The sequence below is a fragment of the Pan troglodytes genome, chromosome 19, assembly GCF_028858775.2.
Source record: "Pan troglodytes isolate AG18354 chromosome 19, NHGRI_mPanTro3-v2.0_pri, whole genome shotgun sequence".
Taxonomy (NCBI): Eukaryota; Metazoa; Chordata; class Mammalia; order Primates; family Hominidae; genus Pan; species Pan troglodytes.
This window is the reverse complement of record NC_072417.2, coordinates 13,184,097-13,206,730: the sequence shown is the minus strand read 5'-3', so window position 1 is coordinate 13,206,730 and position 22,634 is coordinate 13,184,097. Positions and strand designations below refer to the sequence as shown.

General features: G+C 62.4%; 1 protein-coding gene across 5 annotated transcripts; it reads left to right on the top strand.

The window, feature by feature from the left end:
- The first annotated feature begins 87 nt into the window (after positions 1-87).
- CLUH (clustered mitochondria homolog) lies at positions 88-22,551 on the top strand. Of its 5 annotated transcripts, none has more exons than XM_024350172.3 (26): positions 88-355; positions 7,358-7,560; positions 8,426-8,597; positions 9,894-10,037; positions 10,214-10,338; positions 10,431-10,585; positions 10,686-10,811; positions 11,126-11,273; positions 11,458-11,550; positions 13,342-14,036; positions 14,997-15,220; positions 15,404-15,505; positions 15,680-15,780; positions 16,437-16,589; positions 16,683-16,745; positions 16,862-17,106; positions 17,427-17,511; positions 17,694-17,847; positions 17,931-18,070; positions 19,101-19,181; positions 19,265-19,390; positions 19,479-19,600; positions 19,860-19,953; positions 20,039-20,173; positions 20,252-20,325; positions 21,149-22,551. In XM_024350172.3, the coding sequence occupies exons 1-26, from the start codon at positions 256-258 to the stop codon at positions 21,330-21,332; spliced, it is 4,044 nt and encodes a 1,347-aa protein (XP_024205940.2). In that variant the 5' UTR covers positions 88-255; the 3' UTR covers positions 21,333-22,551. The 5 variants fall into 5 exon arrangements, with proteins under 5 accessions (XP_024205940.2, XP_024205939.2, XP_063654251.1 ...); XM_024350171.3 differs by having other exon boundaries at positions 105-355; positions 15,401-15,505; XM_063798181.1 differs by lacking the exon at positions 88-355 and adding an exon at positions 664-956.
- The last annotated feature ends 83 nt before the right edge of the window (positions 22,552-22,634 follow it).

Sequence of the window (22,634 nt, the reverse complement as noted above, 5' to 3'; positions counted from 1 at the left end):
TAAGACGTTCTGGAAAGTCACCGCGTCCGTGGGCGGGGAACCAGGCGCGGCGCGTTTTGTCCCTCGCGGGCCGCCGTGGGCTGGGCCGGGCGCGAGGGCGGGGCAGGGAAACGGCGGCGGGGTCAAAGGCCACGGCGCGCACCACGTGGGCCGGTGACTCCGTCCTTCCCGCAGCGGCCGCGGCGCGCAGGGCACTTGGGTTAGTGGCGCGGCGGGCGGCGCGGACAGCCGAGGCGGACGCCCGCTCCCGCCACCATGGTCATCAAGACGGACGAGTTGCCGGCGGCCGCCCCGGCCGACAGCGCCCGGGAACACGGCTCGCAGGCCGGGGGCAAGGGGCGGCCGGGCGCGGCCGGTGAGCGGGGCCATGGCCAGCGGGCCGCTGGGCGGGGGGCGCCGGACCAGGGCGGGCGGGTTCGGGACTCCGCGGGGACCGCCGCCTTCCCTCCGCGTCGGGCCCGGTTGTATCTCGCTGGGGCCTCCACCGGGTCGCCCCCGCGCTGAAGGTCACCTTCACAGTCGCCCCCGGCTGCGGCCCGGGCTTCGCACGTGCGGTCCCGTGGAGGGCAGCCTCGGCTGGCACCCTTGGCGGGCACACGCGCGCCTCATCGCAGGGACACGTGCGCGCACACGCGGTTTCGGGGTGCGCCGCCGCCGCAGACCGAGAGAATCGGCGGCCCCACCCCCTCTGCGCCCGAGAATGGGAGCTCTCTGAGCTGGGGTCGCTCCGACGCTTGCGGGACAGCCCCCTTCGGCACCTGCTCCGCGGCGGCCTCCCAGGCATTCCCTGTGCGCAGGGCTGCAGCCCTGGGAGTGAAGCTCCGCTCGAGGCTTCCCAGGCTTGGTTTGTGGGAAGAGCACGAGGTGCGGGGTGTGCGTTGTGAGGGGCGTCCCTGGTTCATGCCCTGAGGCCAGGCTGTAACCGCAGGTCTTCAGGCTGTGGCGGAGACTCTCAGGTGTGTTGGCCTGCTCGGCCGACCTGGTGTAGGGGGCGTCTGCCTTTGCATGGGGCAAAGCCAAACTCCTTGGCAGGGGGAAGTGTTTGTGCCAGAACTTGATCATTAACCTGCCTTATTGCGAAAAGTGGGTCAGACCAGAGTTGCTGTTTTTAAGGCAAAGGTCGTTAGTGTGGAGTCAAGCTCCCAGCGATCCCCCATGGGGGCTGTATGGTGGTGACTGTGGCAGTGGCTGCAGCTTGTCTCGGGTGGGGCCTGCTTTCCCTTTCTCCTGAGCCCCTTCTCTTCCCTCTGTTCCCTCCACCGTGTCTCAGACTCCAGCCTTGGGGCTGGAATCCCCTTCCCAGACCCTCAGTCGTCATCTTCCTCAGGCCCTCTTTGCTCCGGGTGGCAGTGGAGGTGCAGAGCTACTCCTGTCCCGCAGTCCCTCCCTCCTCCGTCGACTGTCCTCAGTTGGGACTCGTGGTCTTAACGCCTCATCATCTCCCTTCCCAGCTTCAGTGAGTGCGCCAGGGCTGACTTGGGAATCAGGATGGGGACAGCGTTCAGCCCTCTGACCCTGTTCCCATCATAGCGGAGTTGCCTTGGGGTGAGGGACAGGTGCTGGGGCAGTACTGCTGATTGTCTAGACAAGGCCAAGGTTTGGGCAGAATAGCAGATGCTCATCGCCCCAACCTACCAGGCTTTGTGCTGATGTGGCTCTGAATCAGTGGGGGCAGGCTGGATGAGAGGAGGTTGGCTGATTTCCCCTCTAGCAGAGACCCGAAGAGTCGAAGTGACTTGCCCAAGGTCACACAGCGATTTAGCTGTTAAGGGAAGTGTTTGGATTCCAGCTCATGGCCAGCAAGCCAAGGCTGCCGTGGCCTGGCCCAGAGGAAGCTGGGACAGGCGTGTTGGTTTGGATCCCATGCTGAGAACTAGGGGGCCGACGAGCGTCTGTTGGAGGATTTCTGTGAGGGAGTCAGTGAAGCCCCTTCCTAACTCTGCTGGGGGTGGGGGGGGCTCTGTCGGGGGTAAACTGCGTCAGGGAAGGGCACAGCTATTTGTTTTGGGGAAACTGGGAGCATACTCGTGGGCAGGACGTGGGCTCCTACGTCCCTGGGAAGGTAGTACAGCTAGCTAGGACTTACGTTACAGCCAGCCCGGATCTATTGAAAGAAGGACGGAGCCTTAATGAAGACCCCCCAGCTGGGGCCCACCTGAGCATCAGAACCAAGGCCCCTGACCTCTGAGATCCAGCTCTGGAAGGCTCTTCAGCCCCCTTAGGAAGTTGCTGATCTAGGCCATTGAGGGTTGGGGGCAAGGGTTGGTTACCTTCCTGGGAATACAGCGGCTTTTAGGGGTTAAGAGAACAGGCAGGTTTTTCAGGTCCACAGTGGTGCGTCAGGTTCCTTGTGCCCAGGGGAGGGCTCCCTGGAGTTGAGGCCCAGAGGGGGAGGAGGAGGAGGCTGGCAGCTGGGGAAGGAGTCTAGGGGCTTATGGGAGCTCCGCAACAGGATCTTGGATGGGATGTGGGGAGAGCAGCCTGAGGAACTCTGAACTGTCCTCAGGCCCTGAACACCTGCCTCTGGCCTGGGTGGGACAGGAAGGAGGCAAACAGGTGCCTGGTCTGTAGGTTCTTCCATAGGCCGCCTGCCTGCCCCATTGCCTTTCCCTGAAGCCCTGGGCTCCTGGGACGGGTGATGCACCTTTTAGGACCCTACTTCCTGCTGGAGCCTCACTTGCTGAGGCCTTGGCTGGGGTGTGGCCTGGCCCTGGCACAGTCTTCTGAGTGAGATTGTGCCTGGCTTGGGCAGCACACAGGTCCTCTGGGAGGCCTAAGTTTCTTTTCTAGTTCCTCCTCTCTGCCACCTTTGGGCTCCCTGCGCCTCCAGGCCAGGGCAAGGGTGTGCTTTGTCTCTTCACTAGCATCTGAGTTTGCGTGTATGCAGAGTGCTGTTGGGGCACGGCTCTCCCGCTCTGCAGGAGACCTCCTTTCCCCTCCCCTAAAGCTCACATCCTCAGAGGTGCCCCTGGGCTATGAGCCCAAGGGTGTAGAGGCCTTGGGGAGTGCTGTGACTGGGATAGTTCTGCCCCCCGAGTAGAGGCTGAGGCCTGGAGGAGGAGGCAGGTGCAGCCTACCTGTGGGTGCAGCCGGGCCCCTCGGGAGGGGGTGGGTGGGCTGCGCTGAGTGGGAGTGGGTCCGTGGGAGCGGGTCCGTGGGAGCGGGTCGGCGGGAGCAGGTTGGTGGGAGCGGGTCGGTAGCCCGCGGGTCTGCGGGAGCGGGTGGGTAGCCCGCGCTCAGTGGGAGTGACTCAAAAGCCATGGGCTTGGGCGTCTGACACTCCTGTTTTTTCTTTCCTTTTTTTTTTTAAACTTAATCCCAAATGTGATAGTAACACCTGGTTTTTTCTTGCTCTGGGTTGGCTCCTCTTGCCTCTGTGACCTTGGGCAGCTGCTTCCTAGCCTTCTGGAGCCTCAGTTTCCTCAGGTGAGATGGGCTGGCACGGCGGTTTAGGGAGCTGCCGTGGGCTGGGCCTAGCGTGAGTCCTGGCTCTGTGGTAATCAGAGTGCAGGTGGTTGTCAACACTTCTCTGGGGTCACTGCCAGGCTGCCCTGCCCCACCCCTCTCTCCGGAGGGTTAGGGTGTATTTCAGGAGAGGGTAGGAGCAGAGGGGCTCTGTCTAGGCCTGGTCCTTCTCCTCTGGTCATTGTGTGAGACCCAGAACCTTCCATGGGGGCTGTGAAGCAGCCCAGGGTCTGCCTGATCCCTGGTTCTGGAGGGGAGGGGATGGAGTGAGAGCCTGGCTCCCGCCCACCCTGGGTAGGGTGGATGCTGGGGCAGCCCTCACTGGGTGCTGGCAGCATGTCAGAGGCCCTGGGAAGGCGCCCTGGCCAGCTGGGCACCTCCTCCCCCGCCGTGCGGCCACTGGCCTCTTGCTGCCAGCTCTGTTCTCCCCTGGGAGAGACTTGGTTCCCTCCTGGCAGGGCCGGGGCTGCTGGGAAGGGAAGATGGAGCCTGCCAGCTTCTTGATGGAGCCTGGAGGCCAGGGGCACGGGTGCAGTTGTCCTCTGGGAAGCTGGGGGCCCATCCCCCTCCCTTCCACCAGAACCAGTGACTCCCAGGAAGGGGCTGGCAGCCAGGTCACCTGCAGGGGGCAGCAGGAGCCAGAGGTCCCAGCCAGGCCCTTGGCCCAGGGACAGTGGGGTGCTCAGTGTCTGGGACTGGTGGGCAGAGGCAGCCACCTTATGGCCTGGGCCCGGGTCTGTGCCAGCTGTTGGCGGCAGCTGGCAGAAGCGGTCCTGTTCACCCCCACTGGGATGGGAGCGGAGGAGAGGACCCCCTTGCTGGGCCCTGCCCCTGCCAGCCAGTCTCCTAGGCCCTCAATCTTGAGGGGTCCAGGTACCCCAAATTCTGGGTTCTCCGATCCCCCTAGCGGCTTTGCCAGCAGTGATCCCCTCTCTAGGGGGCATAGGGAGGTGGGCCTGAGTGCTGATAGCAGCTCCCCCTGGGGTCCTGGGGCCACTGGGTTCTCCTGGCCCACAGCCGTCCTTCTGGCCGACCTTGAGCGGGATACCAGGCAGGGGGAGTGTGCCCTTCCTGGGGCTGCCATGGCAGGCCTGGCCCCACTGAAACCCGAAGCCAGCCGGAGCTCCAGCCCCGGGCCGACTGGCTGCATTAGGGCAAGGGTAGCGGCAGAGGCTGGAACGAGGAACCCGGGCAATGCTGGGGCTGAGCTGGAGAGCCGGCTGCCTTGCTGCCACGGCCATCCTGAGACTCCAGAGCCGAGGGGAGGGCAGCTGCCAACTGTACCAGGTGAGCACCGGGACCTGGTGAGCCAGCCAGCTGCCTGCGGGGGAGATCGCTCGGCCTTCATCCAGGGGTGGGGAGACCGTCGGGGTTCCTAGGAGGAAGGATTAGGGCAGAACATGCTGTCCTGGGGAGAGGAGGCCCCTTGGGAGCCAGCTGCATTCCTTTGAAACGGGATAGGGAATAGGTACCCCCTGAGGGTCGTCTCCCTGGGCTGGGGAAGGAGAGTGGGAGCCGTGGCCACCTTGCCTTGTCCTCCCTCCTTTCTGTCCTCCCATTCCAGACATGCGAAAGAACACAGGCTGTCTCTGTCTAGGTATTTGACTCCCCGCTTCTGGGATCTCATAGCTCAAAACTGCTGTTCTATATTGGGTGGGGGCCCTTCCTGCTTCTCCCCTTATTCCAGGGGCTTAGCAGCCAGCACAGCCTTTCTCAGGGACCCTGTGGGGGCAGTTCCTCCACCTGGCTGCCCTGCCTCTTGCTGTTGGCAAGCTGACCGACCACCGCCCCAGCTGTCTTTCTGCTCTGTCACTAGAGTCAGGCAGGTGTGTGGGGCTGCTCACGTGCGAGGGGATTGGGGGTGCCCTTCCTGGGGCGGTTGGATCCTGGAAGGGAGGTCTTTGTACATCCTCGTGGTTCCTGGGAGTCCCCTGCAGGCTTGGAGAGGGTGGGGTGGGGTTGGAGAGCCATGACACGCACAGTTACTGAAGGTCCTCAGTGGCCAGAGTTGAGGGAGTGCCGCGGCGTAGGGTGCGGGCTGCAGGAGGGAGTCTGGGGCCCGTTCTGACTTGGTTGACCTTAGGCCATGCTCTGAGCCTTTCTGGGCTTCAAATACCCCTCTTTGGGGTAAGGGGGAAGAGACTCTCTGAGCTCTTAGAGGTCCTGTTTCTCGTTTGCTCGTGGGGATCCAGGGAAAGGGAGCGACTCTCTCCAGGCCCCCCGGTCTCTGCCTTTCCGTACTGGCCTTATCCCTTCCCTGAGGCTCCTGCTCCGTGTTTCTGGTGGGTCCGGAGTGGGACCACACAGTTCTGGGAAAGGCACCTGTCCCCACTCCTGAGAGCCGGGTGGGGAAGGGGAGGTGGGGTCTAGATGGGATGGGCAGTGCTGGGCGAGCTCTTCTTTCTGGAAGGGAACCCAGGCCCTCCTCAGAGTTGGGACCGCTGAACTTCAAGCCAAGCCAGGCAGGTGAGCCTGGCCCATGGACAGATCCTGGGGGCCAAGGTCCTCGTCTCCTAGATGGGTGCCCAGGCAGGCCCGTGTCTGCTGGAGGGTTACTGAGAGGCGGTCCTTGGCTCCTCCGCGGAACAGGGGGCTCTCCTTTGTTCCACTGGTGCCTGGGTAGGAATGCAAGGTTTTGTCACCTGCTCCCCACCCTGGAGCATGTGAATTGGGTGCTGTCTTCAAATATTGGATGTAGCTAGAGGTTTGCAGTAAGTACTTTATTTGTTGCCTTTTTTGTTGAGCCTGGGCAAGATAGAAGGTGGTGGGTAGAGCTGCTGGTGAGGACGCCACCCTGGGTGCAGCCAAATGTCTCTGGGAATGAAAGGGGGAGGGAGTGTGATTCTGCCATTAAGGGTCATTTGGGCAGGCTGTGGAAAAGGTTTATGTCTCCTAGGCCTTGAAGGGTGAGTCAGTGTTTGCTGTACAGAATGGGATGTCAGGGGCAGCACAGACACAGAAGCACAGCGGTGGGAGGGCTGTGGGCGGTACCAGGCTTGCATGGTGTGGTGTCCTTAGACCTCAGCAGGGAGCAGGCAGGAGCTGAGGCTGACTTCAGGTGGGTGCCTGAGAGCGCTGGCCTGAGAAGCTTGGTCTTGTAAGCAGTGGGCTTCCTAGGAGGGTTGCAGGTGGCACTGCTGAAAGAGAGGAAATGCCTGCCCCAGGGCAGTGGCTGCAGAGGCCGGGTCCTGTGGGTGGGTTGGGAGATTTAGGGTGGGTGACTAGATAGAGCAGGTGCCAGTTTGAGGAGGAAGATGAGTTCCGTCCCTGCAAGACGAGGCTTCAGTGATGCCTCAGGGACAGCCACATGTTGATGCCTGGGAGGCAGCGGTCTCCTTGGTCCAAAAGGCTGGAGAGAGGACAGGATTGGCCGTGTGAGCCAGGAGGCAGGAGTGTATGGGAGGGGGTGGGGTCAGAAACAGGAGAGGCTGGGCCTAGGCACTCCCCTGCAGCCCCCCTGCAGCCCAGGACCACAGCTCAGGAGGGATGGAAGAGGATGGAGCTGGAGAGGGAGGGGCAAGGGCACTGTGTGGGGTCAGAGGAGAGGAGAGGAAGAGGGGAGCTGCTGCTGGGAAGCTAGGTGTGTTAGGGCCGGAGGAGACCCTCGGGCTTGGCTTGAAGGGTGGCTTCGGTGGCCCTGGGGAGAGTGGTTTGGGACGTGGGTTCAGGTGCAAGCCATACCACAGTGGGCCAGGGAACGGTGGCTGGGAGGGGCGGCTGGGTGTGGAAGTGGCCTGCAGGTGCACGGAGGGCGAGGCGCGACCGTGTGGCTGGGGCTCTCGAGGGCGTGCAGATGCCTTTCCAGAAGGCACGTGTCCCCGTGTCGGGTCAGGCGGACGGCCCCGCCGACCAGTGAGGCTGCCTGATTCTGACCCGTTCTTGTCACCCGCAGAGCTGCCATCAGTCATGCTCTTAAACGGGGACTGCCCAGAGAGCCTGAAGAAGGAGGAGGCGGCGGCCGAGCCACCCAGGGAAAATGGGCTTGACGAGGCCGACCCGGGAGATGAGACCACCGGCCAGGAAGTCATTGTCATTCAGGACACGGGCTTTTCTGTGAAGATCCTCGCCCCTGGGATCGAGCCCTTCTCCCTGCAGGTAAGATGGAGGAACGGGTGCTGGGGGCCAGGCCTGAGCCTGCTGGGGAGGGTGAGCTGGAAAGCTCAGCCTTGCTCGTGCTCCTACCGGCCCCACTTTGTGGCAGGAAACTGAGGATCCCGTGCCCTCCCTAGAGTCACTCAGCTAGCGTGGTGGACATGGGAATCGAGCCCAGGGTCAGGTCGTTGCCCCATTGCTAGAGGACAGCAACCAGCTGGGCCTGCCAGCCCTATGTGGGGAGGGGAATGATAGTGGCTGGGAAGTGTTGGCATCCCAGGACTCCCCAGCCTCTTGCTCTGTGCCCTCAGGCAAGTCACCTCTCTCTGGGCCGTGATTTTACCATCTGCCAGAGGGGAGGGTAGTATTGGGTTATCTCCAAGGGCAGAGCCAGCGTGGAGGTCTTGCAAGCCGGTGACTCAGTGGGGAACGAGACAGGGCCGTCGTATGTCTCGGCACCCGCAGGCTTGGGCCCCAGAGCACCCCTTCTGGAAGGGGAAAGCCATTTGCCCCAGGCACCTTAGCACTGGGCAAGGCTGGGGGCGAGCCTGCCGTCTTTTGTCCCCCTGTTCTTCATCTCCCTTCTCTGCTCGGGCATTGCTCTTGGTCTGCAGGCCGAGTCGGTGGGCCAGGCTCCAGGCTGCACACACAGGGCATGGCATGTGTGGACACGGCCTGGATTTAAAAGCCAGAAAATGGGATAGCTGAGTATTTGGGGCATTTATTCTGGGGACCAAGGTACTTTGGGCTGGGGACAAGGGGATATTGTCCTTGCTGTCTGCTACGTGGCCTCTCACCGGGGCGGTTGGGGCCTTCTCTCCCCGCTATGTGGCCTCTCACCGGGGCGGGCGGTGCCTTCTCCCTGCAGGTGTCCCCCCAGGAGATGGTGCAGGAGATTCACCAGGTGCTCATGGACCGGGAGGACACGTGTCACCGCACCTGCTTCTCACTGCACCTGGATGGCAACGTGCTGGACCACTTCTCGGAGCTGCGCAGTGTCGAGGGGCTGCAGGAGGGCTCTGTGCTGCGTGTGGTGGAAGGTTGGTCTGGAAGTTGGACAGCCTGCCCGGGGGAGGGCCCACGGAGGCAGAGGCAGGCAGCACCATCCATGCCAGGGTCCCTGTGTCACGGATGAGCTCATGGAGGCAGGATTGGAGCACAGGTCTGCTTCTCAGGCCAGCACACCTATATCCGCCAACTTCACGGCCCATGGGTTAAAGAACAGAGCCGTGGGCTGGGCATGGTGGCTCACGCCTGTAATCCCAACACTTTGGGAGGCCAAGGCGTGTGGATCACCTGAGGTCAGGAGTTGGAGACCTGCCTGGCCAACATGGTGAAACCCCATCTCTACTAAAAATACAAAAAGTTAGCTGCGCGTGGTGGCAGGTGCCTGTAATCCCAGCTACTCGGGAGGCTGAGGCAGGAGAATCACTTGAACCCAGGAGGCAGAGGTTGCAGTATGCCCGGATCGTGCCACTGCACTCCAGCCTGGGCAACAAGAGTGAAACTCCGTCTCAAAACAAAACAAAACAAAACAAAAGAACAGAGCCGTGATTCTAAAAAAAAAAAATCAGGCAGTACCATCCCAGGGCATGAAGTCAGCGCAGTTCAGTTCTGTAGAGATCCATGAGAAGTCCCAAACGTTTCCTAGCCCTAGACTGGGGAGGTTGGGCACGGGGAGGTGCCATCCGGTTGGTCTGTGGCCTCGAGTTTTCTGGGTAGAAGCTGCTTGGGTTCCACACCCAGGGCCTGTCCGCCTGTTGAGAGCAGTGACGGAAAAGGTCTGTAGCTCAACAGCGGCCACAGTTGATCACGGAACCTCTCCCCTCCACCAAAAGAACTGCCATTAAAATCCCATGAAACCACATAGGGGCAGTGTTGACACTGGGGGCCTTGGAAAGTCCTCAGGCCACCCCTACATGAGGCTGCCTCCGGAGAGCAGGGCAAGGCTGTGGTGTGGAAGTCCCACAGCTCCAAAAGCCCTGCCCAGCCGACACACTGGCGCACAAAAGCAGGCAGCCTTGTGGACGCCTGAGGCCTGTGTGTGCTTCAGAGGCATTTGGCAGAAAGTTCTTTATGAACAAAGATCCCTGCTCACCAGTAGGCAGAGTGTGTGTGTGTGTGTGTGTGTGTGTGTGTGTGTGTGTATGTGTGTATGTTTGTGGTGTCAAAACCAGAACTCCAGCTTATGTGTTCACAGTGGAATTTGAAAACGGAAACCTAAAGTTGAAAATTAAAACCACTGTGTTAGCACCTCCAAAACTTGTTTTTTGCTGAGCAGGTTGTTCAGGGTGCAGGGCCCTGGTAACGCCATCCCCTCCCTGCCTTCCTGACAGAGCCGTACACGGTGCGTGAGGCCCGCATCCACGTGCGCCATGTCCGAGACCTGCTCAAGAGCCTGGACCCATCCGATGCCTTCAACGGGGTTGACTGCAACTCCTTGTCCTTCCTGAGTGTCTTCACAGACGGCGACCTGGGAGGTGCGGGAGGCACTGGGGCCGGGGATTGGGCCAAAGGGCGGGGAGCACGGAGGTGGGGGGCTGGAGAAGGGGCCAAGGGGCCTGGGCCTGAGGCACCCGGACCACGGCCATCAGGAGGTAGGGAGACAGCTGGCCCTGGGTGGCCCTGTGCTGACCACCAGCCTCCGGTCCCTCAGACAGCGGGAAGCGGAAGAAGGGCTTGGAGATGGACCCCATCGACTGCACACCACCCGAGTACATCCTGCCAGGGAGCCGGGAGCGGCCACTGTGTCCCCTGCAGCCCCAAAACCGTGACTGGAAGGTAGGATCCTGGGGGAGGGAGGAAGAGGGTCCCTGGCTGGGTGGAGGCCCCACACCAGAGGCCTGGCCCCTCAGACTCGGCCGCTCCCGAAGCCCTTGCAGTGCCTGAAAGTACTCACCATGAGCGGCTGGAACCCGCCCCCGGGGAACCGGAAGATGCACGGGGACCTCATGTACCTGTTTGTGATCACGGCCGAGGACCGGCAAGTCAGCATCACCGCGTCCACACGGGGCTTTTACCTGAATCAGTGAGTCCCTGCCAGCCCACCACGCCCCGCTGCCGTGCCAGCCGTCCTGGGTCTGGGCAGACACCTGGGCCCCCGCTCAGTGCCCGCCCCCTCCCTGCAGGTCCACAGCTTATCACTTCAACCCCAAGCCCGCCAGCCCCCGCTTCCTAAGCCATTCCCTAGTGGAGCTGCTCAACCAGATCAGCCCGACCTTCAAGAAGAACTTCGCTGTGCTGCAGAAGAAAAGGTAGTGCCTTCGTCCCCTCCCACCTTGTCTCATGGCACACGGGGGCATGGGGTGAGCCGGCCCACCTGCACTCCAGTGCTTCTGTCTGAAGAAACCGCCCTGGGCCCCCAGCGTTGGAGTCCCCGCTCTAGGGAGCTGTCGGCCAGTGCCGAGACAGCAGCCGCAGGAGAGGCGCCCGTGCACTTCCATCTGGCTCCAGGGCAGTGTCTCAGGGTGGGAGATGCCAGAGCAGGCGGGGGCCTCAGAAAAGGGGCCCCTGGAAGGGCTCTGAGCTTGGTGGGCTGCCCCATCTCCCCCTCCCCTGCCTGCCACAGGGTCCAGCGCCACCCGTTCGAGAGGATCGCCACCCCATTCCAGGTGTACAGCTGGACAGCCCCCCAGGCGGAGCATGCCATGGATTGCGTGCGCGCAGAGGACGCCTACACCTCGAGGCTGGGCTACGAGGAGCACATTCCTGGACAGGTGCCTGCGACCTGGCCCTGCCCTCCTGGGTGCTGGGCTGGTTCCGTGCACTTCCCCGGAGGCCCCGTGCTTGACTTCATTTGAGAGTCTGGGGCTCTTCTTAGGAAGGTAGAAGGAGGGACTTCCGGGAGCAGGTCACAGGGCACAGGCTGAGCTCGTTTCTCCCTCCCTGATCTCTCTGCAGACCCGAGACTGGAATGAGGAGCTGCAGACGACGAGGGAGCTGCCTCGCAAGAACCTGCCTGAGCGGCTGCTCCGAGAAAGGGCCATATTCAAGGTGCCTGCAGCCTCTGCTGACCGGCAGTCTGAGGCCCGCTGTCCACCTGCTGACGGGTTTTCTCATGGAGAGGAGGAAAGCAAGGGAGGCAGGGGCAGCCCTAACCCTGTCAGGTTCCCCGAAGGCCAGTCAGCGTCTCCCGCAGGGTCTGCCAGCCTTCCACCTCCCAGCAGACCATCCCAGTACCTTTCTCTGGCCTCTCTGAGGCTTTGAGTCCCTGGGAGGAGCGGGCCCTACTTCCCGTAGGGACTGAGTGTCCAGGGCCGTGCAGCTTCCCACCCTCCGCGACTGCTGCGGGGCTTTTGCCTGGGGGAGCACTGGCCAGCCATGGCCCTTCTAGGGCGGGAGCTCATTTGCATAACACTTTTAGTTTGCTGGGGTTTAAAAGTTATTAGTGCTGGGTTACTAAAAGAAATGAGGAAAAGCAGTTGCTTAAAAAAAAAAAAAAATCTCAGGCCGGCTTCAGTAGCTCATGCCTGTAATCCCAGCACTTTGGGAGGCCGAGGCAGGCGGATCACAAGGTCAGGAGTTCAAGACCAGCCTGGCCAATATGGGGAAACCCCATCTCCACTAAAAATACAAAAATTAGCTGGGTGTGGTGGCGTGTGCCTGTAGTCCCAGCTACTCGGGAGTCTGAGACAGGAGAATTGCTTGAACCCAATAGGCGGAGGTTGCAGTGAGCCAAAATTGCATCACTGCACTCCAGCCTGGGCGACAGAACAAGACTACATCTCAAAAAAAAAAAAAGAAATCTCAGCCAGGCACAGTGGCTCACGCCTGTAATCCTAGCACTTTGGGAGGCTGAGACAGGCAGATCACTTGAGCCCAGGAGTTGGAAACCAGCCTACGAAACATGGTGAAACCTCATCTCTGCAAAAAATACAAAAGATTAGCCAGGCATGGTGGCATGTGCCTGTAGTCCCAGCTACTCGGGAGGCTGGAGTGGGAGGATGGCCTGAGCCAGGGGAAGTCGAGGCTTCAGTGAGCTCGGATCTCGTGCCGCTGCATTCCAGCCTGGGCAACAGCGTGATACCCTGTCTGAAAACAAGCAACCTCCCATAGTTATACTGCCTAGAGATGATAATTGTAGAAACAAAAACTCATTTCTCGGGTACCGACTTCACCAGAGATGGTGCCAAGTGCGTTATAGAGACTATTTCCTATAATGTATTGGACAACTTGTAAAGGTCAGTACCTTTATCTGTTCAAGTTCGCCTGGCACATAACTGGTGGATCCCAAACCTGCGCACGCTTGTTAATCACTAAGCCCTGCTGTCTCCCTCAGCACAAGTGTATTCTCCAAACATGGGGGTTTTGGTTTGTTTGCGCTTTTTTAGAAATGGAGTCTCACTCTGTCCCCCAGGCTGGAGTGCAGTGGTGTGATTTCGGCTCACTGTAACCTCCACCTCCGGGGTTCAAGCAATTCTCCTGCCTCAGCCTGTCGGATGGCTGGGACTACAGGCGCGCGCCACCTCGCCTGGCTGATTTTTTTTGTATTTTTATTAGAGATGGGGTTTCACCATATTGGTCAGGCTGGTCTCGAACTCCTGACCTCAAGTGGTCTGACCGCCTCGGCCCCTCAAAGTGCTGGGATTACAGGTGTGAGCCACCGCGCCCGGCCAAAACATGGTTTTCTTGCCCTTTTCTGCATATGAGGAAACTGAGGCTCCGGGTCCCTGGGTTTCCAAGGCAGCCCAGTTGCCTCCGCGGTCTAGGTGCCTGCGCTTGGCCAGGTGGATGCAGGCTCTTGTGGGCGCGGCCTCTTACCCTGCCCTCCTCGACCCCCGCCAGGTGCACAGCGACTTCACCGCGGCAGCCACCAGGGGCGCCATGGCCGTCATTGACGGCAACGTGATGGCCATCAACCCCAGCGAGGAGACCAAGATGCAGATGTTCATCTGGAACAACATCTTCTTCAGCCTGGGCTTCGACGTCCGAGACCACTACAAGGACTTCGGGGGGGACGTGGCAGCCTACGTGGCGCCCACCAACGACCTGAACGGCGTCCGCACGTACAACGCGGTGGACGTGGAGGGGCTGTACACGCTGGGCACGGTGGTGGTGGATTACCGCGGCTACCGGGTCACGGCCCAGTCCATCATCCCCGGCATCCTGGAGCGGGACCAGGAGCAGAGCGTCATCTACGGCTCCATCGACTTCGGCAAGACCGTGGTGTCACACCCGCGGTACCTGGAGCTGCTGGAGCGCACGAGTCGGCCCCTCAAGATCCTGCGGCACCAGGTGCTCAACGACCGTGACGAGGAGGTGGAGCTCTGCTCCTCGGTCGAGTGCAAGGGCATCATTGGCAACGACGGGCGCCACTACATCCTGGACCTGCTGCGCACCTTCCCCCCGGACCTCAACTTCCTGCCCGTGCCTGGCGAGGAGCTGCCTGAGGAATGCGCCCGCGCCGGCTTCCCCCGCGCCCACCGGCACAAGCTCTGCTGCCTGCGCCAGGAGCTGGTGGACGCCTTCGTGGAGCACAGGTGAGGGGCGGCCCTGCCGGACCAGGGCCGGGGCCAGCTGCAGGGAGTGCGGGCGCCCTGGGTGGGTCCGGGGCTGGGTCCTTGAAGGGAGAAGCGCTGGAGAGTGAAGAAGGGCTCCGTCTAGCCACAGTCATTGGAGACCCGTCCCCACCTGCCCTGCTGTCAGGCTCCCAAGCGCAGAAACCCGGGCTGCAGACTCGCGAGCAGCCAGGCGGGTAATGCGGCTGTGGCGGACACTGTTCTCTTAAGGAGCACTTGGAAGTCTGGATGGCTGTGACTGTCCCAGTGCTGGGGCGGGCAGGTGGGGCACCGGGGGTCCCCACCGCTGGTGTTTAGTGCTTAGGAAATGGGGAAATGGCCATGTCAGAGGTCCCACAGCATGAGTAACTCTCAAATGCCAGTGGCTTCCTGTCACTGTTGAGAGCCCTCACCTGGATGGGGAGCTCCTCTTTTCCCACACCTTCCAGAACGCAGCTGCCTTTTTTTTTTTTTTTTTTTTTTCTGAGACGGAGTTTCACTCTTGTCGCCCAGGCTGGAGTGCAATGGCACGATCCCGGCTCACCGCAACCTCTGCCTCCCGGGTTCAAGTGATTCTCCTGTCTGAGCCTCCCGAATAGCTGGTATTACAGGCGTGCACCACCACGCCCAGCTAATTTTTTGTATTTTTAGTAAAGACGGGGTTTCTCCATGTTGGTCAGGCTGGTCTCGAACTCCCAACCTCAAGTGATCTGCCCGCCTCGGCCTCAAAGTGCTGGGATTACACTTTGAGCCCAGCGCGCCCGGCCGCCTTTTTCTTCCTGTCTTGGGAGATCTTGGTTTTTCTGCGTTGACTCATGCACACCGGCCAGGAGGTGCCCTACGCCTGCAGGGTGTGGAGCCCCAGCTGCTGGGAGCCGTGGGCCAGCAGAGCTCCTCTCCCCAATGTCCAGCTCCTGCTCTGCCCTGTTTCCTCTGCTCCAGGTACCTCCTCTTTATGAAGCTGGCCGCCTTGCAGCTGATGCAGCAGAACGCCAGCCAGCTGGAGACCCCCTCCTCCCTGGAAAATGGTGGTCCTTCCTCCTTGGAGTCCAAGTCTGAGGACCCTCCAGGACAGGAGGCGGGAAGTGAGGAGGACGGTAGCAGCGCCAGCGGCCTGGCCAAGGTGAAGGAGCTGGCAGAGACCATCGCCGCAGACGACGGCACAGGTGGGGCTGCTGCAGATGGCTGGGAGAGAGCCCGGGCTGGCCCTGCCAGGGTGGCTTATGACCCCCACCTGGGAGAGGCTGGCAGACATCTCTGCAAGGAGCTAGGGGGCGAGGCTTGGCGCAGCCCAGCTCCACCGGTGGCAGAGGGGACCCGTGTCTCATGGAGCCATGTCTCCACAGCAGACCCTCGGAGCCGGGAGGTGATCCGCAACGCGTGCAAGGCGGTCGGCTCCATCAGCAGCACCGCCTTCGACATTCGCTTCAATCCTGACATCTTCTCACCAGGCAAGTGGTAGGGGCCGGCCAGCGCAGGAGCCCTCCAGGGCCAGAGCTTCGCTGGGGGGCCTGGGCCCTTGGGGCTGGTGGGTTTGTCCCCCATCTGAGCGCTTCCCCCGCCAGCCCCAGGCGGCATTTGTCTTGCCACTGCCTGGCTCAGCCTCTTTGCTCTCCCTCCTCCAGGGGTTCGCTTCCCTGAGTCCTGCCAGGATGAAGTTCGGGACCAGAAGCAGCTGCTGAAGGACGCAGCTGCCTTCCTGCTCTCCTGCCAGATCCCTGGCTTGGTGAGGGAGGGGCTGCGGGGCTGGGTGGGGCTTGTGTGGAGGGTGCTGGTCCCTCATCTGTCTCCGACTTGGAGGCCCATGAACACAGGCTCGCAGGAGTGACTTTTTCAGCTTTCCCTGAGTGGACATCCCCGTTTGACAGATGGGGAGCCTGACCCCCAGAGGTCAAGGGCACAGGCCCTGCTGAGCCCACCGTGTGGGCTGGCAGCTGGTAATCCAGTCTTCTGAGCCCTGGATGGTGGCACAGCTGGGGGACGGGGCCAGAGCTCAGTGGGGGCTGCCCATCCTCCTCCTCCCCCCACAGGCTCTGTGTCTGGTCCCAGGATGCTGGGTGCTCCCCCAACACCATGGCCTCCAAGCCTCAGGACACGGGGCTGGGGGTCTAGTAGTGCCCCCAAGCGGGCACCTCTGCTTCTCCCACGTGGTTAGAGGGGGCCTGTACCACCACCGGGCTCTTGGTTCTTGGCCTGCGTTCCCCTGGCCCTGCCTCCCTGTGCTCCTGCCAGAGGCTGGGCACATTCTGACGTCCTGACTGGGAGCTGGAGCCTTCGGGGTCCTTCTCCAGGGCCTCCCAGGATAGCTGTGCTCCCCCAGAAAGACTCAGTTGGGTGGAGGCAGAGGAGCTGGGTGGGGGCCTGAGCTGCTGCAGCCCACAGGTGAAGGACTGCATGGAGCACGCGGTCCTGCCCGTGGACGGGGCAACGCTGGCAGAGGTGATGCGCCAGCGGGGCATCAACATGCGCTACCTGGGCAAGGTGCTGGAGCTGGTGCTGCGGAGCCCGGCCCGCCACCAGCTGGACCACGTCTTTGTGAGTGCTGCCCGGGGTGGGGCGGAACGGGAGCTGTGGGGCTGGGATGGAGGCCGGGGGCCTGACCAAGATCTCCCTTCTGAATCCTTCCAGAAAATCGGCATTGGAGAACTCATCACCCGCTCGGCCAAGCACATCTTCAAGACGTACTTACAGGTGCCACCCGTCCGCTCTGCGGCTGGCCATGGCCTCCGAGGGTGGTGTGGGGCGTCGGGAAAGAGCCTGAGGTGGGGCTGAGGGCCCTCATGACTCGGATCCAACCTGCCTCGCAGGGAGTCGAGCTCTCCGGCCTCTCAGCCGCCATCAGCCACTTCCTGAACTGCTTCCTGAGCTCCTACCCCAACCCTGTGGCCCACCTGCCTGCCGACGAGCTGGTCTCCAAGAAGCGGAATAAGAGGAGGAAAAACCGGCCCCCAGGGGCTGCAGATAACACAGCCTGGGCTGTCATGACCCCCCAGGAGCTCTGGAAGAACATCTGCCAGGAGGCCAAGAACTACTTTGACTTCGACCTCGAGTGGTGCGTGCGGGGCAGGGGCGGTGGGGTGGGTGGGATTGGGCAGATGAGGCGGCCACCACCCGCTCCCAGATGGCGTCTAAGGCCTGTGGTCATAGGCCAGGGAGTCAGAGAGAAGAGGGAGCAGCTGTGGAGATCACTGGGTGCTGGAGGGTGAGGGCAGCCGGGAGGCTCCCGGGGGCCGGGTGGGGCAATGTTAGGTGGAGGGTGGGGCAGTGTTGGGGGCCCGGGCTGGACAGTGTTGGGGAGCTGGGTGGGGCGGTGTTGGGGGGGGGGGTGCCCGGCGGTGCTTGGGCTGCTCAGGCCCCCTGCTCCCTCCTCAGTGAGACCGTGGACCAGGCTGTGGAGACCTACGGCCTGCAGAAGATAACGCTCCTGCGGGAGATCTCGCTGAAAACAGGGATCCAGGTGGGCACGGCTCACAGCATCCCCGCTGTGTCCCCGCTGCAGGCTCCCACTCCTGGCCAGGGCCACAGGGGAAGTGGCTTTTTCATAGTAGCCGTCTGTGCGCAAGCGTTGGTGGGTTGGGAGGTGCCAACCCGCTGAACCTGGGCCTGAGGCTTCCTGTGGTGGGGGGGGCTGCCCCCCAGGTCCTGCTGAAGGAGTACAGCTTCGACAGTCGCCACAAGCCTGCGTTCACCGAGGAGGACGTGCTCAACATCTTCCCCGTGGTCAAGCACGTCAACCCCAAGGCCTCGGATGCCTTCCATTTCTTCCAGAGCGGGCAGGCCAAAGTGCAGCAGGGTGCGTGGCCAGGTGGGGCTGGGTGGAGGTGGGGGCTCCCCATGGCCCGTCCTGACCTTGCCACCCCTGGGGGTGCCCTGCAGGCTTCCTGAAGGAGGGCTGTGAGCTCATCAATGAGGCCCTGAACCTGTTTAACAACGTCTACGGAGCCATGCACGTGGAGACCTGCGCCTGCCTGCGCCTCCTCGCCCGCCTCCACTACATCATGGGCGACTACGCAGAGGTACCCTCTGGGCTGTGGCAGCAAAGGCCTGGCCTCGTGTTGGGGGATGGGGAGTGAGGGGGCCCCTGACGGAGGAGTGGGTGGAGTCCAGGGAGACCCCAGGAAGTCGCTGGTTTTGCCCAGCCCACCCCTGGCTCCACCCCTCTGTAACTGTGTCCCGAGCGGGAGAGCTCGGGAGCACCCTGTGCTGCGGTGAGGTCAGTTCTGGGCGGCGATGGCAGGGGACCCCCCCACAGGGTGTCAGCAAGGACGCCTCCTGAGACTCCGTGAGTGGGCAGGAAGCATGCCACCGAGCTCCCACGTCCTCTGTGCCCAGTGCAGGCTGTGGGGTTCTGGGTGCCCTGCCTGGCCGGGGCTGGTGGAAGCTGTGGTGGGGTTCTGGGTGCCCTGCCTGGCCAGGGCTGTTTCAGGGTTAACATGTCTTAGGATCCCTACTCCCTGCAAAGGGACTGTTTTTTCTTCTGTTTATAAATGGGTGGGTTGTTTGTTTGTTTCTGAGACAGGGTCTTGCTTTGTCGCCCAGGCTGGAGTGTAGTGGCGTGATATCGACTCCCTGCAGCCTCAACCTCCTGGGCTCAAGCGATTCTCCCACCTCAGCCTCCCGAGTAGCTGGGATTACAGGCGTGAGCCACCACACCCGGCTAATTTTTGTATTTTTAGTAGAGATGGGGTTTCATCATGTTGGCCAGGATGGTCTCAAACTCCTGACCTCAAGGGACCCACCCCTGCTCAGGCTTTTTTTTTTTTTGGTAACATTTTTAGTAGTTTCAGGTTTGTATTTGGGTGTTTGTGGAGATTTTGTTGGGCGTAAGACATGGGTGTGTGGAGCTCTCTGTGGAGCGTGACCTGCCCTTCAAGGTGTGGCAGCAGCTGCTGCTGATCCCCCTCCCCCCTGCTGCACTGTGCTGGGCGCAGCCGGAGGGGACAGGAGCCTGCAGAGCGGCACCGTGGGCTGCTGGGCCGGGGCCAGGCGGGCTCTGGGTGCAGTGGGGGTTCCCACGCCGCGGCAACCACCACTGTCTCTCCCCAGGCCCTGAGTAACCAGCAGAAGGCGGTGCTGATGAGCGAGCGGGTGATGGGCACCGAGCACCCCAACACCATCCAGGAATACGTGAGTCGCGAGTGCCGCCCGCGCCGGGGGATGCGAGGGGCTGGGTCCGCGGCCATCCTGACCTGTCTCCGCCCCGCCGGCAGATGCACCTGGCCCTATACTGCTTCGCCAGCAGCCAGCTGTCCACCGCCCTGAGCCTGCTGTACCGCGCCCGCTACCTCATGCTGCTGGTGTTCGGGGAAGACCACCCCGAGATGGCGCTGCTGGATGTGAGTGCTGGGGCGGGGGGGCGGCAGGGACCCAGCTCCATCCCAGGGGACCGGGAGCTGACCAGGGCCCCCCACCGCCTGCCCCCAGAACAACATCGGGCTGGTGCTGCACGGGGTGATGGAGTACGACCTGTCGCTGCGCTTCCTGGAGAACGCGCTGGCCGTCAGCACCAAGTACCACGGGCCCAAGGCCCTCAAGGTGGCCCTCAGGTGAGGGGCCGCCCGCCCAAACGCCAAGGCCGGCGGAGGCCTGCGGGGCAGACCGGCGGGGGCGGGGAAGAGACCCAGTGCTCTTGTCTTCCTCCACCCGAGAAAATTTCTCTCGACCTCCCCCTCTTCTCTGAGCCCTGGACTTGCTGTTCCCCTCGGTGGCTTCCAGGGAGGGATCTACGGGAGACCCCGGGCCCCCGAGTCAGGCCCCCACGCCCAGCCCACTTATGCCCTTCCCTCGCCCCGCGCCTCCCGGCAGCCACCACCTTGTCGCCCGAGTCTACGAGAGCAAAGCTGAGTTCCGGTCGGCCCTGCAGCACGAGAAGGAGGGTTACACCATCTACAAGACGCAGGTGCGCGGCGGGGGCGGGGCCGCGGCGGGGGCGGGGCGGGGCCGCGGGGGCACGGGGGGCCTGATCCCTTCCCGCCTCCCCGCAGCTGGGCGAGGACCATGAGAAGACCAAGGAAAGCTCCGAGTACCTCAAGTGCCTGACCCAGCAGGCCGTGGCCCTGCAGCGCACCATGAATGAGATCTACCGCAACGGCTCCAGCGCCAACATCCCGCCCCTCAAGGTGAGTCCGGGGCGGAGCGGCCCCTTCGGCCCGGCGAGCCCGGGAGCCCCGCTCACCGCTGGTTTCCCCGCCCCGCAGTTCACGGCCCCCAGCATGGCCAGCGTCTTGGAGCAGCTGAACGTCATTAACGGCATCCTCTTCATTCCTCTCAGGTGAGGCCTCCGCCCCACTCAAGCGTCTCCCGGTTGGGGGTTTTTTGTGAGTTGGAGTCTCGCCCTGTCACCCGGGCTGGAGTGCGGTGGCGCCATCCCGGCTCACTGCACCCTCCGCCTCCCGGGTTCAGCGATTCTCCTGCCTCAGCCTCCCCAGTAGCTGGGATTACAGGTGTCCGCCACCACGCCCGGCTCATTTTTGTGTTTGTAGTAGAGATGGGGTTTCACCACGTTGGCCAGGCTGGTCTCAAACTCTTAACCTTGCGATCTGCCCGCCTCGGCCTCTCAAAGTGCTGGGATTCCAGGCGTGAGCCACCGCGCCCGGCCCGCCCCGCTTATTTTCCTCAGCATCCTCGCATTCCGCGAGTGAAGACCTTGCTGTTTCTGCTTCACACAGAGTATCTTGGCGTCTTCCCATCAGTCCCTAAGAAGCGGCTTCATTCCCTCCCCACCGCTTCTCATTCTACGGCGGGGTGGGCCTGAGGAGCAGGCCCCGGGCTCCCCGGGGTGGTCACAAGCAGTGTGGCCTCCTGTGGGGAGTGGATTTGGTCAGCAAGGCGTGGCAGCAGCCCCCCAACTCCGCTTTCCTCCCCCTGCGCTGGAGGGAGGCCAGCGAGGGGAGCCCCGAGGCCGGGTCAGGTGCGGGGTCCTTACCTTCTCCGCGTTCAGGGACCTTCCGCCTTCAGGAGGGAAGCGCTTGTTCACACACATTTCCCACTGAATAGAGCGCAGAGCCTCAGCTTATCCCACAGGAAAGCCGGGAGGCTGGTGGAGCCCCCAGGACTCCTCTGAGAGCCACCTCCATCCCCACCCTTATCCTCAGCCAAAAAGACCTGGAGAATCTGAAAGCCGAGGTGGCGCGGCGGCACCAGCTCCAGGAGGCCAGCAGAAACAAGGATAGAGCCGAGGAGCCCATGGCTACCGAGCCCGCGCCAGCGGGGTCCCCAGAAGACCTGGGCTCCCAGCCCCCGGCTGCCAAGGACCCTTCTCCGGGCGTGCAGGGATAGAGAGGGAGACACACGGACAGCCAGCCAGCGGCCCCGTCACCAGGGAGCCCGACTGCGGGAGAAGGGGGCGTGCCTGCGGGCGGAAGAGGAAGCAAGGCCCTCTTCCTCCACGTCTCACCCCACCCCACCCCCGTATCCTCCTGGGAGCCTGGCCTGCCTGCCCCGCAGAAGGTGTTTTTGCGCTGGTTCAATGAATAGATGATGCAGAGGCCCCCATTGGAGACACGTGAATGGCGTGTGCGGCCATCAGTTCCCGGCTGGGGGGCAGGTGTTGCTTCGGCCCCCACCCTCCGGCCGGCGTGTGCGAGTGCGTCCCTGGCTGTGAGTGTTGACCGTCCCTCTCCCCTGTACATAGCCCGAGCCAGTCCTGAGTGGGTGACTCCTGAGTGGGTGACGCGCAGACGGGATTTCTCAGGTCATTTGTATGGTCGACATGATGGCTGCTGCTTTGGCTGCCACCACCCCCGGGCCCAGCCTGTCTGAAAGTGCAGGGTTTAAGCCGAAAAACCTGGTGGGGAGGGGTGGGGAGCCGGAGCTCTGTGGCGGGGCTGGAGGGTTGGGGTGCACTTTAGTTTGGGGCGGGACGGGAGCCGCCGTTGTGATTGGCCTGGTCTGGCTGCTGCTCCCGAACGGAGGGGTCGGGGTTGGCTTGCTGGGCCCTCAGAGCCCAGTGGGTGGCGCTGCCACAGGCTCTGACTCGGCTCCCCACTGCCTGCACCCAGCTGGGCGTAGCCTTGGGGCCTGCGGTCTGAATGTATCCCTCCCCTCAGTTTTAACCTGAGCTGCCGAACGCACAGTGGGCCGGGGGCGGGGCTGGGGGAAGCAGGGCCGAATTACGGATCCCGGGAGTTACAGGTGCCGACGTGATGTCGCTTCTCTGGAGCCCAGCTCCCTTCCTGGTCTGAGACTAGCTCTGGGGGTGGCGGGGGCCCCCACACGCTGCTCCCGCTCCACCCTGCCTGTGCTGCTGCTCTGTGCCTGCTGTCAGAGCCCTGGTGGGGGAGGATGTGGCCACCCTGAGACCCGGAGGAGACGGGTGTCTGCCTGGGTTTGCGGAGAGCTGCTTATGGGTGTGGTCTGTCCAGACACCTTGTTTCAAAGGGGATGGGCGTGAGCGGGCAAGCAAAGCATCCCCACCGCTGAGCAAGAACTTTTTCTTGTTTTTAAACCATCACGTCCTCATTTCACATTGGAATAAAGTGAGTTTTTGAAACCTGCGGCCCCAGGCTCGCCTGTGTGTTCTGTAACCCGGTCTGGGTGGATGGTGAGGGCTGACAGGAATGTGACTGGGAGAGGAATAGA